General features: G+C 48.6%; 1 protein-coding gene across 4 annotated transcripts in view; it reads left to right on the top strand.

Annotated features, from left to right (window-relative positions):
- The first annotated feature begins 10,641 nt into the window (after nucleotides 1-10,641).
- ABCC5 (ATP binding cassette subfamily C member 5) overlaps nucleotides 10,642-14,402 on the top strand; it is a 45,015-nt gene continuing 41,254 nt past the window's right edge. For 3 of the 4 annotated variants that reach the window (XM_084211902.1, XM_084211901.1, XM_084211903.1), the window contains exons 1-2: nucleotides 10,642-10,720; nucleotides 11,903-12,077. In XM_084211902.1, coding sequence (XP_084068028.1) covers nucleotides 11,949-12,077 — 129 coding nt within the window. In that variant the 5' untranslated portion in view covers nucleotides 10,642-10,720; nucleotides 11,903-11,948. Of the gene's footprint in view, nucleotides 10,721-11,902; nucleotides 12,078-14,402 lie in introns of those variants that run through there. The other variant, XM_084211905.1, reaches the window with a different exon arrangement.

Raw genomic sequence — 14,402 nt, 5'->3', positions numbered from 1 at the left:
TTCATCTCAGTGCTCCCATCACTTTTCTGTCACATCAGTGGGAGTATCAGGCACAGGCAGCTGGGATGTTTTTTCTCTGGGAACAGCTTCCCAGTCTCCACTTGTCTGCAGCTCTCTTGTTTCAGTGTTGGCTTGGGTGCCCTAAACAGATGTGTTATTTCTACTTCTTTTCACCCTTTTGCAATCAACCACAATCTGAAGCACTGGTGATACCACCAATCACAAGCTTTGACACTTGCTGCCTTATAGTTATCTAAACTGTTTCTCATCACAAACCTGAGATGAAATGAAATTATTATCTCCACCGCGTAGGAATACACCCCCTCCTCAAAATTCAGACAGCTCCTGAGCTAGCCAGACTTGATGAATGCTGTCAGAACCAGTCTGGATTGCCACTGGGGCTGTCTGTCCCCACTGGAGGGCCTCTACTTCTAAGGAGGGACTCCAGATACGACTGCAGTGCCAATACTATATATGGGAATAAACACACTTAGCAGGATGGTAATACTCAGCTTTGATCCCTGGTCCTTAGAGATAACAATAGCCCTGACCCCTGCAGTTCAGGGAGTCACAACCTCTTGGGTAGGGGCATCTGTAAAAAGCTGGCTTGGACTTTGAAAGGGTGTTTGCAATGACATAAGTGCAAAACAGGGCAAAGATAATCCCAAAGGTAAGCCCAAGTTAATATGACTGCAGTAACTTTTCCATGCTGATGCAAGAAGAGAGCCCAGAGCTCTAAGTGAACAGGCAGGGCCCAGCTCTTCCGCCCACAGCCGGATGGTGCAGGGATTCTCCCTGCACAGACATTACCAGGCCTAGTCGTACCTACAGGTGACACAGGTGTTCAGCCAGAAACTTGATCTAAATCCTATCTCTGCCTGCAACCAGGACATCAGGATGTTATCTGATTGATCTGATAAATGCCTGCAGTAAAATCTGTTTCAAACCATCTCTGTGCATCACTGCAAACATGTTGAGGAAACAGAAAGGTGACAAATGAACACTGAGAGTTGAACTTAATTTAGACCAGACTGTAGCCACAGTAAGTGCACTGCAGAGTGCAGACCCTGGCTCTTTCAAAGACAGAGGAGGCAGCAGTAGGATTCTCAAAAGCTGTACAGGGCTGGAGCTCATTTTTCCCACCCACATGAGGAGCTGCTGTATTTTCAAGTCAGGAGCAGCTGGTGATTGATGGTACATGTGCCTCACTTCAACAAGGAGCTGAGTCTGAATAGTGTATGTTTCTTTAGTTCAAACTGTTCAATCTTTTGATTTTAAGAAGAAGCCAGAGGCTGCTCCCTCATGGGAGGGATCTTCTGCCCAGCAGTGGTTTGAGACCTTGCTCTGCTTTTCATACAGTGACTTTCCTTTGCCTCTATCACATGGTTTCCAGCAGTCACACATTTCTTAGGAGGAGGAACTGAGCCACAATTTGGTACAGTTGTGGTACAGTTGTGGTCATATAACAAGCTGCTGACCACCCCAAGAATTCACCACTGTCTCCCTGCTCTCACCCTGTAATTGCATTCTGGAGGAGGCGGTCCTGATGTTTTAAGGGCTTTACATCCCTCAGCTCCCACGTGCTGCACTCCCAGTCCTGGGGAGAGGGTAGGGGGAGTCTGGAGGCTGGGCTATTTTCTGGTTGTCAGTATTAGGCTGTTTGTTGTTCTAAGAGTTGTGGGGTTGTGGGGCTGTGCTTTGAATTAACCAAGCTGCAGGCCCTTAAGCTGCTTCCCACTCCTCAAGCACTGTTCTCATCCCTGCAGCCACAACCGGGTGGGTTCCTGTCCTCCCAAGTTGTGATGGAGAGCAGCACACAGCAGCTGGAGTGCTTTGTTTCCAGTTGACCTAAGCCATGATTACACAGGGGGCTTTTCCTATTTGTAGCTCAGAACAGCTGGGGGATTGTCTCTGCCTGCAGCACATGGGACAGGCACATGACATGGCTCTGTGTGGCAAAACAAACCTGCACCAGACAGACGCCTTCCTTTTCAGGGATTTCTGCAGCCTCAACAGCCTCTAAGTTTCAGACTGACCAGTATTTCCTCTTGGAGTATCGTCGTTGCAGGCTAACCCAGGCTGTTGCCTAGGCTTTGTCCCAAATTTTTTGGTGTCCCACAATGGCCATCCCCATGGTCCCACTAGGTGAAGCAATGAGAGGAGGTTTGAACGAGTGCCATGGCCACCCAGACTGAGACCCAGCCTCCTTGCACTGTGGCTCTAATCCACAGCTCAGGGGCCAAGAGTCCACCAGGACACATACACTCATCCACCCCTTACTGTGCCTGTCCCACGCAACTCCTGTAGGGGCTGGGGTTAGCAAAGCACAGAGGGGAGCATGGGGCTCCTGAGGAGCCTGGGGGCTGTGATGGCAGTGCAGGGTGGCTGCTGGGGCTCAGGCAGCACTTCCCGAGGAAGCAAAAGCAATTAGCTCAGCAAAACAAGATGTACTCAGGGAGGTTGTCTGAGGAACCCCCAAGAAACCTCGTACTCTTTCTGTGAAGGGAAAGCAGGAGACAACTGCCTCTTCTGCTTTCTCCCCCAGCAGCAGAACAGAGCAAGTCTCCCAAGCCCTGACAATTACTCACTGCTCCCTAGAGTTCCCATCACCTTGCTTTCTGAACACAGAACTGCCTGCCTTCCCCTGCAACCCCAAGCAGGGGTCTCCAAAAACCCCAGCTTCTTGCCCCCATTATCCCTATGTGCAGCCAGGCCAGCCCCTGGGGCTTGGCCACCCTGGAAGAGCCCAGCCCCAGCTGCAGCAGCAAGGACAGAGCTGTGTTTGACCTGCAGCTTCCCCTTTTTCCCAGTTTTCAGCTGCACAGCAACAGTCCCAGAAGCCCAATGCTCTCTGACCTTGGCTGTCCTCATTTGCTTCTAAAACTGGCTGATCACACTGGCGAGCTCCAAAATTGGCATCCCAGACGCCCTTTTCTCCACCATGTGGGATTCCAGGCGCCGCCAGGGGCTCCCAGCATTTTTAATTATTTTTCTCCTTTTTTTGAAGCCTTTTTCGTTCATGCTGTTTATGCTGTTTCTAATGGGACAGGGTGGCCCTCTCCTACAGGCTGTTTGCTCTGTGCTTGCTCAGGCTGGCTCATCCTTCCCATGCATCTCAGAGGGACACCTGAGAGCATGGAGATGAATACAAGCTGGCTGTATTTCCTCTATGGAAAAGCCTTGGGGTTTTAGGAAACATGAGGAAACAGAGACCTTGACTGCAGCAGTAGTGGCAGTCCCTGCAGTACCTTCTCCCCCATATGTAATGGCCAGCTGAGCTGTCATCAACAAGCAGAGGATGAGAACAGGTGGTGAGAGAGCTGATGGCACCTGTGAACCGTGTCCTGGGAGAGGAGAGAGCAACAGAGGAAGGTGTTGGATATCACTGCTATGCATCATCCCCAAGACCCTTTGCTGGCAGGGTCACATGACAACAAATAGGAAATGGGGAGGATTTGGGGCAATGGGAGGGAATACATGGCTAGTGTGGGAGGGAATACATGGCTAGTGGCAAGCTCATCATCTGCTGGAAGGTGAAAGAGGTGGTGTCTGTCCCCGTCTGATTTACAGCTCATGAACCAGGAGCTGCTCAGAGGAGCTGCAGTGTTGTGGGTGCTGGCAGAGAGAGCAGCAGGAGGCAGCACTTAGCACTCTTGCACAGGGCTGTCGCTGCTGCATTCACACATCGCTTTTCCACGGAACATCCTGGTAGTGCCATTCCAGCGGGCTCTGAACAGCCACGTAAGCAGCCAATCAAAAGAAACCCACATCCCAATACCGACCAGCCAAGTGACCTTGCTGCTGTGCCTGGCTCTGCTCTTTGCATGCAGCTGGAAGCAGTGACACTTTCACCTCAGTGGACCCACAGCTTTGTTTTCACAGAGGCAGATGAGGAGTGGACAGAGGGTGCTTTGCCCTGGCAGTAGACTGTGACCGTGTCCCTGGGAGCCAGCAGGAAGGTCGTGCTGCATCATGCTCTGGGTTTTGTGCTGTTTAAACCAGTTCCCCCTGCCACAGCCTATGTATGGCCCCAGCCATGGCTGCTTGGCCAACCCAAAAACTGTTTCAGAAAAGCAGACTGAACTGAACATAGCATTCTGATGTGGCTGTTTCCCTTTTCCATGCCCTGCCTTGGGGACAGTCCTGGGCTGCTTTTGGAGAGGGATTAGAGGAGTTTTTCCTTGCATGCCTTGGGCTAACCAAAGCCACTGCTGCACATCTGCAGACTGTGGGAAATGAACCAGGGGTCCAGCTGAAAGGACCTAACTCCCAAAGCCAGAATGGTATAGTTAGAATGCATCCCAGCCCGTTAATGCTCATCCAGACACATCTCCAGCTTTTCTATCACAGCACTGTTTGTCCTTTCCACTAATTTCATCAAATAACCAGTCATACAAAACAGTCTGCTGTGCCAGTGAGAGCAGGCAGGATCCAGCCTGACCCAAGCTGCCGACTTCTATCGATTACTCATTAGCCGTGGGTGTGGTGCGAGGCGTAGGAACCACAAAACTTGCTACCCGTGTAGGTCTGCACCAGCTTCTGGTCCCTGGGCAGTGCTTTGCCCTTGAATTGATCTTGTCCTTTGAATGATCAGGTTTATAGAAGAAAAATCGAACAATCAGTCCAGGTATGAACTGCCTTGAACTGGTTTTCTACACTGGATTACACTTCAGACATTGCAACAGCTTTGTAACCTTCTTGCTTTTCCCTGTAAAAAAAATCCAGTTCTGAATAAGTTGCTGCTAATTGTGTTGGAACCGTTTTATTTGTATCCCACTCTCCCAAAACCCAAAGAAAGTAGCATATGAAATTAGATACTTTTTCAGTGCTTTCTCCTTCCGACTTGAATGATGAATTACAAACAAATTTAATATGTGTGATACAGCACAGCATTGCACCTTTTACTTCTGCACTTTTACAAGCATAAATGCTGCAGAAAGAGGGCAGGATGATCAAAACCTGAAAAAAGAAAAATAACACCAAGAGATATTTGTTGCAAAAGCATGGCTATTTGTAGAAGCTATTGAGAACAAGAGTAAAACACTGTTAGCTTGGCTAGGAAGGTTCATCCTCCCACGTGAACTGATAGGAAGGCCATGGGTGGTACTGCTGTAGCCTGGAGTGGTATCTCTGCCTGGATCAGCTTAGGAGCCTCATCCTCTGAAACATAATCACAATGTGAACGCCCACACTACCAACAGCTTTGCACAAACATCAAGCAAGTACAGTTTGTTTCCAGGAAAGCCAAATGCACAGGTATATTAAGATAATAATGAACTCCTTCTGCTAAAACAGGTCAGGAGGGAAGAGAAAGATTCCTGTTTCTCTGGTTCCAAATACATCATATCCCTCTTGAGAATTTTTCTGGGGAAAGGGTGGGGAAATAATAGCTCTCCACTGTGCTGTGTGAGCTGGCCCTCACTCTCACCAGTTTATGATAAGAAACACAGATTGTTCAGCACTGAACCAACAGAAAGCACATGAACTTGAATGCCTGGATGAGTCATTTGCAGAGCTGTAAGCACAATGAAACTGCAGTAATGAAGAAGTGAGAGCTCAGAGAGTGCCCATTCTGTGAAGTGAGGAATGCCTGTGGTGTTGATTAGGTCTTGAGCATCCCACAAGTTTCTGTGCCTCACATGCCCTGACAATCAGAGCAGCTGCAAGGAAAATGCTGAGTTCCAGGAAATGTTTGGATCGTGGACTGGGTCTTTAGTGCTGCAAGTGTGCTAACCCTTCTGTGCAGCTGTGACTGGGATGGGGGAAAGTTTTGGTACCACATCCATGCAGGGAGGTTATCAGCCCCATGCTGTCTGTCTGGATGTAACCAGGTATGCATGAATGGTGTATGGTTGGTGTGTGCATAATCTTGTGGACAAATATCCACGTTGAGTGGACAGGGAGATGCCTGGCACAGCATGGACAGTTGTGTCTATCCAGGTGTTGCTACAGGCAGCTTGGAGAGCAGTGCTCATGACCCTCTTTAGACAAGTGCAGAAGGATATTTAGGAAGACTCTGATGCTAGAAGCACAAAATATGTGCAGGGAGTATTTGTGTCACTAGTTCTTCAATTGCAAGCCATGATCAAATCCATTAGATACCATAACTTTACTTGAATTGAAAGCAATTGTACCCATTTCTTGCTGTAACAATAATGACCTGTTGTGCAACGTTATTGATGATTGTTAACGTCATTGTTTGCAGGAAACTGGACTGTGGTTTTCACATGACAAACCCAGCCCACTGATGTCCCCAGATTGTTTATTTTCTAGTGAGATTGAAGAGGGGAATGATTGAGCAAGCCACAGCAGTCTGTGACAGGCCTGCTACAAGTACCACATTGACTTTTGCCCCCTCCCTGTCTCCACAATGGGATGTTAACTCTGTAGCCTAAGCATGATGGATTAAGAATGACTACCCTCAGTGATCTTGTTGATGTTTTTGCTACAAAAATTTTCTTTCCTCTGGAACTGTGAAAGTGGATACAAGATACAAAGGAAAATGACTAGCAATGTCTCTTTGCCCTGCAGTTGTTGGCAACATATACCTACCTATGTGTTTCAATCTGCCAAGCTGCCCATATGGATTGGTGGCTCATGTGGTCCAGCTGAGGCTAAGTTATTACTTTTCAGAAGAGTGATGTGAAGTAGTTGCAGTGTGATGGGAAAATTTTTGGACTCTTCTGGGAGCTCAAAATCCTGAACAGGCTGTGTGTGGGAGGGAGACTTGGACATGATGGTCAATAAAAGATTGGCCACTGCACAGGAATAGAGAATCATGAACAAGCTAATAATGCAGTTTCTTCAGACCTTCCTATTTCTGAGCTTGTTATGGTTTGCAGTGCTACAGGCCAAATTTGGTCACGGGACTTCTACTTGAGCTGTCCAATTAATCTGTGAGTTCTGCACTTCATGGCTAAGAGCTCTGATCAGCAAGAGAGTAGAAAACCACTAGCAAGCATAACAACTGTCAGCATGCTCATCAGGAGGGACACACTCAGGAAACTCATGCTGAAAATGCAAGTGTCAGCACCCTGCACCAAGCATCCCAGTGGGGAAGGGCAAGAAGATTATGTCCTCTGCATATGAGGTACATGGGGAAGGGGATTTGGGAGAGAGGGAAGAACTGCTCTTCCCAGTGTCCAGATTTATGTCAAAGGAAGACACCCCCTCAAGGACCCTCCACACTGACCAAAGCATATTGTGTTCCCCAGATAGCTCACAGAGCCCACAGAACTAAAAGGAAGCAGTGGGTGGGAGGCAAGTCTGGCATGACAGTTCTCCACTCCTGTTAACCCTTCTGGTACTCTCTATGAGTCCATGGACATCAGTCCAATCACATCATGCTGCTTCTTTGGGGGAACAGCTTTTCTTTCAGGGCAAGGAGAAAAGCTGTTTTATCTCAGTGCCTCATTGCAATATTTTACCAGTAGTAAAACACTTTCTGGGCTCACCAGTCATTTGCATCCCTTCAGCACATAAGAAATTCTCTGCTTCCTAGTCCTGTGTGTAACAGGTTTTGCATGGCTAGTCTTAATTGCAATGATATGAACCCAAACACTGAGCACTGAGTGCAGCCATGCTCCTCAAGCTGAGATGTCCTCAGAAGTCTGTTTTCATCCAGGGTTCAGCTTAGTTTATTCACCTGGGCAGTACCTGCTCCAGTTCCCCAAAAGGCAGAAGCAGGTCCTCAGGTCCTACAGGGAAGATGTAATAGGAGAGACAGATGAACAAAGACCAGCGCTCCCACAAACTGAACCTTGGTTTTCCTGATCAGTCTGGAGATGCTCCATTTTCTGCTCCAATGGCTCAAATCAGTTTGTTTCAAGCATTGCTTTAGGTTTGTTGCTGATGGTTGTTTTGGGGTGGAGGGCAGCAGCTCCTGGACACCTCTAAGAAAGCTAATTGTCAGATGTTGCCTCCTCACCCTGGTCTGCAGGCCTCAGCTTTGAAGCTGCTGCTGGCTCTTTGGTCTGGCTCTGCTTTTCTTTTGCAGTCAGGTCTGATTACAGCAAATCCCAGATCTTGAATCAGGGCAAGTTTTAATACTGTACAGGCCTTGTTTATATAACAGCTCCCATCCCTCAGGGATGAATCCAGGACTCGCAGCACTAAAAGCATTAGCTGCTGCCACTGGAGCTAAAGATGTAACTCCTCTGGCTGGTAGCACCAGTACATTTATAGCCTTTAGAACAAATGCTGGAGGAGACTTGTGACACACTAAAAAGTGGGTTATGCCTTCTTAAGCATTTCATCCCACCACCGTACTCAGGGAGAATGTACTCGTAGGACCACAGGTGTGAAAACACTCCCCATTCTGCTGCCAGCCCATTGCCCAGGGCTCGTCTGAGTAGAGTGTACACACCATTACTTACCAGCAGAGTTCTACTAGCACTCCTGTCCTCCCTTTTACTCTCAGATCTCCTCCAGCACTGAGAAATAGAGGACAGAACAAGTGTAGGCAGGGGTCTGGCTCCCTTGGCTTAAACAACAGTCTCTGCTCATCTTTCTGAACTAATTTTGTAATGACTTCGGCATAATGGAGGTTTATAGTCTTCTTCCTTTACAGGCATGTGATGCAGAGTCTTTGAGCTTCAACATGTCAGCAGCTCAAAAAACAGCCAGCCACCTCCAAAAAGCAGCTCTGTTTGCCTCCACAGGGCCCAAAGACATGCTCACACTCAGAACAATTTCAGGTCAACACCCAAAAATACCCATGATTCACCTTAAAGATTTAACACAGCTTAATTTTCCCCATAATTCATTCTTTGTCCTTTCTGTTTATGCTGTTTAACTACACAGCTCAGTATCTGGACATCTACTTACCCCTACATTCCAGAGTGTTTGGTGCAAACAAATGTCAGTTTAATGACTGTTCAGGGATTTACTGTAAATTGCCTCCTGGCTTCTTTCCTAAAATCCACATTTTGTTGGGACATAGCATTTATAAAGCATGAAGTGCACCTTGAGTGTCTTCCCCAACAAAATGCCAGTCCAACCTGAAACTGCATGATTGTGCATGATTCCCCTGTCTGGGGAAGAGATTGCAGAAAAATGCAGCAGTTACATTTGTTCTTGGCTCCTGTATCTGGTCATGGTATGTTTGTCTGTCAGTTCCCCTGTCCCAAAATGTTAAGAGCACCTGCAATAGAGCTGATCCTCATTTTTTCCAGAAATAGAGTCAGAGATCTGCAGGGTGTGTGACCATGTATGTCAGGGAGCTCTACAGGGATTCTCTGGTACCTCCTTAAGGGTGTCCTTGTTACTTGCACGGTGACACCTTTTACCTTTACCTCTAACTTGTGGGCTTGGAGGGAATATTCTGGTCCACTTTTATTTCAAGATTCCCATCTCCCTCCTTTACCTGACTTCATTTCAGCATTTCTATCAAATTGGCTCTCACAAACATTCCTGACAGGAGAGCAAGGACTGCGGTGCAAACAGGCACTCGTTACATAAACCACTTAAATGAGACATCAGCCAAATCTGGCTGGTGGAAGGAGGATGTCAGCTGAGGACAGGGTATTTAAACGCAGCAGGGGAGAAGCTACAGCTCAGGGTTTGTTAAGGATATTTACAGCCCTTTGTGAGAGGAAACGCAGCTGTGTCCATCTCCTTCAGTGACTCCCCTGAGGCGGGGGCTGGACACCCTGTGTCACTCTTTTGGGCAAGGAGGCTTGCTGGCCCTCAGCCACCACCACACGGGGACACACAGCCGCACTTCCATCCCTTTCAGCCACCAAAGCTTGGCTGCGAAAGCCCTGGGACAAGTTCCCCGTCCCTTTAGGTGGTCTGAGGGAGCTGAAGGGCACAGCTGGGGCTTGGCAAGGGAATCGTGCCCGGCTCCCTGGGAAGCGCGTCGCAGGCCTGCGGCAGCGGCTGCCGGGCCACGGCCGCTGCGCACAGGAGCCGCTACTGACCGCGGCCCCGGCCAAGGTTAAGCCCCAGATGAGGGCACGGCGCACTTTCCCCGGCCGAGGGGCTGTAGATAACCGGCAGGGAGTGACAGGCTGCTGCGAGCCGCGGGCCGGCCGGGAGGGGCGGGCGCTGAGGCCGCCACCGCTGCTCTGTCCGCCACACCGGGCAGCGCCCTGCGGCACCCCCGCTGCCGGGAGGAAACCGAGACACCCCTCGCCCTCTCCAGCACCGAGCCAGCCCTTCGGCTCTGAATGCGGTGTCCGAACAGAACGGACCCCGATTATTCCCACCGGCACTGGCTCGGTGGAAGGACCCATCCTTCCCGCACTGCACGGTACCGCTCGGTACGGCACGGCTCTGCACGGTACTGCGTTGTGCTGCGTTGCGTTGCATTGCACTGCACTGATTGTAATGCGCTGCCGCTCTCCCGAGCGGCGAGGTGCGGTGCCCCGGTGCGCCCGCCCCGCCGCAGGGCCGCCCCGGCGGGCGGCGAACGTTCCAGACCCCCCACGCTGCGGCAGCGGCGGCGGGACGGGGCTGGGCGGGGCGCGGCGGGACGGGGGCGCGGCCAACCGGAGCTGGCCCGCGCGGATCCTTGAGGGAAATGTAGTTCACTGTCAGCATTAAGTGAGTGCCCAGATCTGAGGAGTGGACTACATCTCCCGTGGGGCACCAGGGAGGAGAGGCCGCCGCAGCGCCCGCCCGCAGGCGCAGTGGGGACGCCGGAACCGCTATAAGCGGCGTTGTTTGGGTTCGCGGCCGCGGAGCGGAGAAGCTGCGGTGGGGCCGTCGGCGGGTTGAGGTGAGTGCGGCTGGTACGGGGGACGGGCGAGCCTTGGTGTGGTGAGGAGGCGGCTTTGATGTCCCCTCTCCTGTCAGGAGCCCGGCCGAGCAGCCCCCTCAGCTCGGCCCCGGTGAGGGGGCTGCGCGGTGCCCTCTCCCGCCGCGCTCTGTCCCGCCTCAGCTGCAGCCGGGCGCACCTGTCCCTGGGCGGGGCGGCTCCCGTGTTTACGGCAGTGCGGCGGAGACACGGGGGGCCGGGGAAGAGCGGAGGGGGGCTCTCCCCGGGCTGCTGGAGGATGTCCGGCCGGGGGAGGCTGTCCCGCATCCCCGCCGCGGCAGGGGCGCGGAGCCCGCGGGTGCAGCATCCCCACCCTGCGGTGTCCTCGGCGGCGATGCTGCAGCGGCGGAGCCCGGGCAGCCCCGCGCAGCCCGGTGGAGCTGCTGGTACAGTCTGACCAGCCCAGCGCAGCCAGGCATCTCCCATCGCCTTGCAGGCGGGTGGCAGAATGTGATAAAACTGAGTTATAAAACAGAGTCTCGCAGAGGGGAGTGACTTTTGTCTTCCAGACTCTGGTTCTCCCTCTGACCTTTCAGTGCAGTTTGATAGACTGGGTGGAAACCTGCAGCACTGAAGGTGTGACTCATTCCTGTGCATGTCTGCACTTAATTATAGCTCAAGCCTATGGAGTAAGTGAGCAGTGCTATAAAGAAGGAACATAATTTTCTCCAGAGTGCTTCTACTGACTAATATTATCAAGTGATCTCTCCAGAGAGATTGGTTTTGCAAAACTTTGTACCAATAATTTTATTGTATATATGCAGTTTCAAACTCTTTACAAAAGATATTGGGGATTTAGTCTTCCCTGGCAAGTTTCTCATGGTTTCATCTAAATGCTGTAGCTATTGCTTTAATCTGTCAGATTGCATAATTGTATTTCAGAGATCTAAGGGAGGAACTATGACAGCACTCTAGTGCATTGAGGATCATTGTACTATTTGATTACCTCAGGGTATGTTTAAACTAGTTCATGAGAGGTTAGTCTTGCATGGACTTCGAAAGCCACGTTATTACAGCACTGTTGTAGTATAACTAATTTACTATTGCTTATTGATTTTTATTCTGAAAATTTATTTTAAAAATAGGTGACTGAAAGTGTATTGGGCACAGCACATAATGAAGGGGAATTTAATTATTTTTCAGATACTTGAGGTGAAAGTACACGTGTAAACCCTGGCGTTTACAGAAGATGAAAGACATCGACATAGGAAAAGAGTACATTATACCCAGTCCTGGGTATAGAAGTGTGAGGGAGAGAGCTGACTCAGTGCAGCATGAAGAGCAGGAAGAGTCTAATTTTCAGCATTCTAAACTTAAGGTCAGTTTCTTTTTCATTGTTTATTTTGCAGTCTTTATGCTTATTAAATTGCATGCAGCAGCCTTTTTGCTGTGCCAGCTGCATATAGATTTGCTGCATTGAAGGTCAATAATGAGTATTGCCTATTGTGTGGAAGAGGTCATTCCAAAGGGTGCTGTAGCTATTTTGATAACAGGTCTTAGCACCTATTAAACGTTTTTCACTTTTAAATGTGACTTTTCAGTAACATTTGAACAAAACTTTTTTTCTAGTGGTCAGCTATTGATGTTAATCAAGGAAATTTTTTAAACCTTTGTCTTTTAGAGAATCATTACAACCAAGCAAGAGCAGTGAAGCACTAGGCACAAATCATGCACCATTCAGTGCTGGCAGCTGAAAAAACTCTTAATCATGCCATGGTTGTTTTAAGGATTAATTTTTCTAAACCAGATGTCTAGCTTGCTCTAGTAGCATAACTTTACTTTTCCCCTCAGATGAAAGCAATTATTATTGAACACTTTCTTGAACATCTGTGTATTTAACATGGTGAGGTACCATCATAATTCTAGTTTATTTTGAGAGCTGGGTCTTAAAATAACCACTGGCTTAGAGCTAGCCTGTCATTGTTCAGAGCTTCTTTTTTAGAGCTTGTTTTCACTGGGAAGAGTGCTTATACTATCAAGTGCTGTAAGGAAAAAGGCTCAGAGAAATGGAAACACCCATGCTGATGAAAGATATGGTCAGAAACTAATAACTTCTGCCAGCTGAAGGTTAAAGATATTCCGGTGCTAGCATTCAGAGCAGCTAATATTTTCTTGCATATCCTGTTCTTGACCTTTTCTGAAATACTCCAAGGACTGATATATATGTATGCACACTGTAGATTTTTCTGAAGACAAACAAATAAAGTTAATAATGCTTCTGTCTGATTTTTCACAATTATGAGTTCCTTGCAGATGTGCTGCTGGTCATTCCACATAGATTGCCTGTCAGAGGGTTGGAAATAGGGGAACTTGCAGTATTTGTATGGAGGAATTGTGAAGACCTCTAAAGAGGCTTAATCTTTGCTGTGTTATAGTAGCTGCTGAGATACTCTGTATTTCAGCTTCCCTTGTTTCAGTGGGTTTGAGCGTTTCCCAGGGCTGCACTGCTGAGTCGGGATTGGAGAGCTGAGCTCTGCAGCAGCTGAGTGCAGCTCGCAGGCCCTGCAGCTCTGGTGTCCCCACAGGCTCTATGAGTCAGCAAGTGCTGCTGACGGTGTTCAGCAAGGTGGTGTCTGATTGCATTACAGCAGGCACTGATGCACAGCCCGAGCCCTGGAGCCGCGGTGCAGCTTTTTAACGGCTTTTGTGGTGCTGATGCCATGGGCTTGCCACCGACCCTACCCTGTCCAGTAGCAAATCTGCTACTGTCAAATTACTGGTGACAACAGTGATGCCATTGGTGGGCAGCTCTGTTTCCTGACCAGTGGCAGTGGAGTTCAGCAGTAATCATTGCATATTATCTCTCCCTTTTGGTCTGCATCATCTAATCAGGATTTAACTTTTAAAGGAAACAATCCTTATCTTACCTGTAAATTTTTAATTAAATGAAATCATGAAACCAGCATATTTGTGGGTACTTTTATTTTTTTTTTTTTCTTTTGTGGAGTCTGAAAGTAAGCCAAATCCTGCATGTCTGTACAGCCTGGCATCTCTGAGGCAGCTTCAGGTCAGCTTAACTGTTGCTGGTCTTTTTTACCCTTCTACCCTTACCATTTGATATGCTGCCTATCACTACAGGGTAGTACACACAGATAATTGCAAAACAGGGGTTCTGTAAACTTGTGATTACTGATGTAAGAGAAGGGCTTATCCAAGCTCATACATTGAACTTTATCTTGTTTGTTCTCTTTGAGTAGAAGAATGAACTTAACTTGTTTTGCTAATGGCATCTTCTGGTTCTGATAGGATGCCCTCTTTACTTGGTAGTTATCTTGCTCAGTGTGCCAAGGTTGTGTTAATTTCTAGCTCAGACATTGGTACCATTTTTGTTTTGCTGGCCTTGCAGCTCAGATGTATATAGTCCGCAGACACAAACAGCTCTGAATTTGTTGCTACATGTCAGTGAGATTAAATCCTGCTTGCTTGCAGAATACTAAGGTTAAGTAAAAGGAGAGGTATTCATAACACCTTATCTAAGTAAGGAATTCATGTTTGTGTACTAAGTTTTTCCCTTTCTAGTTGAAACAAGCTCTGGTTTCAGCAGCATACTTGGCTTAGGGAAGAGCAAAGATTTGCCTTTCAAAAGGCTACGCTGTGTCTGTTTAGTTAAGCACTTGCCCTCTACATGTAAGGAAATGGTAGA

The sequence above is a fragment of the Fringilla coelebs genome (genome assembly GCF_963513975.1).
Source record: "Fringilla coelebs genome assembly, chromosome: 10".
Classification (NCBI taxonomy): Eukaryota; Metazoa; Chordata; class Aves; order Passeriformes; family Fringillidae; genus Fringilla; species Fringilla coelebs.
Note: the sequence above shows the minus strand (reverse complement) of the source record. Positions and strands in the feature narration are given on the sequence as shown.